At 47.6% G+C, this 2,500-nt stretch overlaps 1 protein-coding gene across 1 annotated transcript in view; it reads right to left on the bottom strand.

Moving 5' to 3' along the window:
• The window catches only part of frmd6 (FERM domain containing 6), a 22,715-nt gene that overhangs the window by 6,547 nt on the left and 13,668 nt on the right, over nt 1–2,500 (bottom strand). Inside the window, exons 2-6 of the mRNA XM_031580200.2 lie at nt 2,193–2,500; nt 1,722–1,812; nt 1,024–1,103; nt 808–884; nt 295–481 (exon numbers count right to left, since the gene is read on the bottom strand). The exon at nt 2,193–2,500 is cut by the window's right edge and continues 37 nt beyond it. Of these exons, the coding sequence (XP_031436060.1) occupies nt 295–481; nt 808–884; nt 1,024–1,103; nt 1,722–1,812; nt 2,193–2,291 (534 nt within the window). The 5' untranslated portion in view covers nt 2,292–2,500. The remainder of the gene's footprint in view (nt 1–294; nt 482–807; nt 885–1,023; nt 1,104–1,721; nt 1,813–2,192) is intronic.

Below are 2,500 nucleotides of genomic sequence, written 5' to 3'. Positions count from 1 at the left end.
ACAATTGGGATTCCTCTTCTGAGTTGCTCAGGTTAGGATAATAAAAAGGATCATTGAAGGACAAAAAAAACAAAACTATTCTATCACATCTACAGTTTATCACTTCTATAACATGTGTGTAACGCATATACAGTTTATCACTTCTGTAAAATGTGTGTAACTGTTACAGAGATTGTGTATACTTACATGTGTGTGTGTGTGCATGTCTGAGTATGTGTGTGGGTGTATGTCTGAGTATGCGTGTGTGTGTGTGTGTAATGCATGTGTGTGTGTCCCTGCAGATGAGACACTCACCCATGGTGGGAAGTACGCCTCGGGCTCAAAGTATTTGCCAAAGTGCTTGTTCCGCTTGAAGTTGCCCAGGTCTGCCTGCAGGGCGAAGGCGGCCAGCAGGAAGTAGGCCTCCTCTCTCTGGATGCACTGGGACTGCAGCACCTGTTTCCTCAGGTGCCAATAGTAGTAGTACCGCGCCGAGCGATCACTGAAACAGAAAGACAGACAGAGAGAGAGGGAGAGAGAGAGAGAGAGAGGGAGAGAGAGAGAGAGAGAAAGAGGGAGAGAGAGAAAGGAAGGTAAGAGAGAGGGAGCAAGAGAGAGAAAGAAGGAGAGACAGAGAAAGGGTGAGAGAAAGAAACATAGGGATAATCATTTAAGGAAGAACCGTGGATATTTGTTTTATGCATATCTATAACTCAGGTAGCAGGTGCAGCCGTGTGTGTGTGTGTGGTTGTGTGTGTGGTTGTGTGTGTGTGTGTGTGTGTGTGTGTGTGTGTGTGTGTGTGTGTGTGTGTGTGTTTTGCAGCTCACCTAATAAGTCGCCCATTCTCCACATAGTACTGGGCTCTGAAGTGGATGATCATTGGAGGTCCAAACTGGTCGATACCCTGGATCATGATAATACACATCCTTAGACTTCATAAACAACATCAAAATGGTGTGTGTATATTTATTGTGTGTGTATTTGATGAGAGTATATTCTGTGTATTGTGTGTGTGTGTGTGTGTGTGTGTGGTTGAGTATTACCTTGCTGGCCTCTCTCCGCCATTCTTTAGGACAATACTTCGACAGTTTCTGGCCCAGCTCCATATAGATATGCTCATTATCTGTAAACACAGACACACACACACACACACACACACAGACACACACACACACACAGTTAGCAGTATTACAGCCATGGGAAGTGTGTTATTTGAGCAGTGTGCAGCGTCTGCTCCACCAGCCCAACTGGTTTCAACACCCCAGCCTCCAGCCAAGGGATGCTTGGATTCTTCAAACAGAATCATGCCACTATACACCACAATGCCAGAGTCACGCACACAACAAACGCACACACACACATTCACTTAAACAAATACAGAAAGGCACATGCTAAAAAAGACTAAATAAGTCAGCGGGTGTGTGTGTGTGTGTGTGTGTGTGTGTGTGTGTGTGTGTGTGTGTGTGTGTGTGTGTGTTTATTTAGCGATTTCACGCACACTGCTCAGGCAAGCCAGGAATCCCTGCCCCTCCGCCACTCTGACTCTGACTCAAACTTCCCTTTGTCATGGAGTGGTGATGGGGTCACCTGAATGATGGTGTCACCCAGAGGCTCTCTGATATTCTCTCTCACTGATATTCTCGCTTACTCACACACACACACACACACACACACACACACACACCCACACCCCCACCCCCACACACACCCACACACGAGTACAGACATGTGCGTCACTTACTCTGAATGACACTCAGTCCAAACAGGTGGCAGTCCTTGAGTCTCAGCAGATCACACACCTGAACCAGGAGCTCCTGGCACAGAGTCTTAACCTGATCAAATAATCACAAAGATCCCACAGGAGTCAACATCAACCGGCATACCCCTCCATCTCAGTCAATAAACCCTCAAAGTTGGAGTCAACATCCCCCAACACACCCCTCCATCTCAGTCAATAAACCCTCAAAGTTGGAGTCAACATCAGGGGTGGGAGTCGCCAGGTAGCTGACATTATGATTCAATTACGATTCTTGGGTCACAATTCAATTCGATTTATCTGCCATTGTAACTAGGTGCTGGCAACCATAAAGTTATTAGAAATTATGTAAATCATAAGAATTAGCAGCATAAGCATCACATTTATTACATGTCTTTTTATCGAAAGATATTTTTCTATGTGTGTGTGTATTCATGCATGTCTCGAGACACTCACACTGACGATGACATTGAGTGTGTCGTCGTTAGGGAGGAACACACACACACAGCGGCGGTCTTGCATGGTTTTGTTGATGTTGAAACCGCGCCTGCTCATCTTCGGGTGCCTGGCCCCCCTCGGAAAACCTCCAACCACGCCCCCAGCACGTGGCCCCGCCCCCCCCTCTCAGCCGCTGAACCTTTGCGCTGGACACCCTAGGTGCCTCAGACGCTTGCTCGCTCGCTCACTCACTCACTCACACACACACACGGGCAGAGATGGCTCAGCGCCACGGCAACGGGTACGTGGGCACAGCTGACGTGGGC

The sequence above is a fragment of the Clupea harengus genome, chromosome 14 (genome assembly GCF_900700415.2).
Source record: "Clupea harengus chromosome 14, Ch_v2.0.2, whole genome shotgun sequence".
Classification (NCBI taxonomy): domain Eukaryota; kingdom Metazoa; phylum Chordata; class Actinopteri; order Clupeiformes; family Clupeidae; genus Clupea; species Clupea harengus.
The sequence above is the reverse complement of the archived record's forward strand: the minus strand, read 5'-3'. Positions and strand labels throughout refer to the sequence as shown.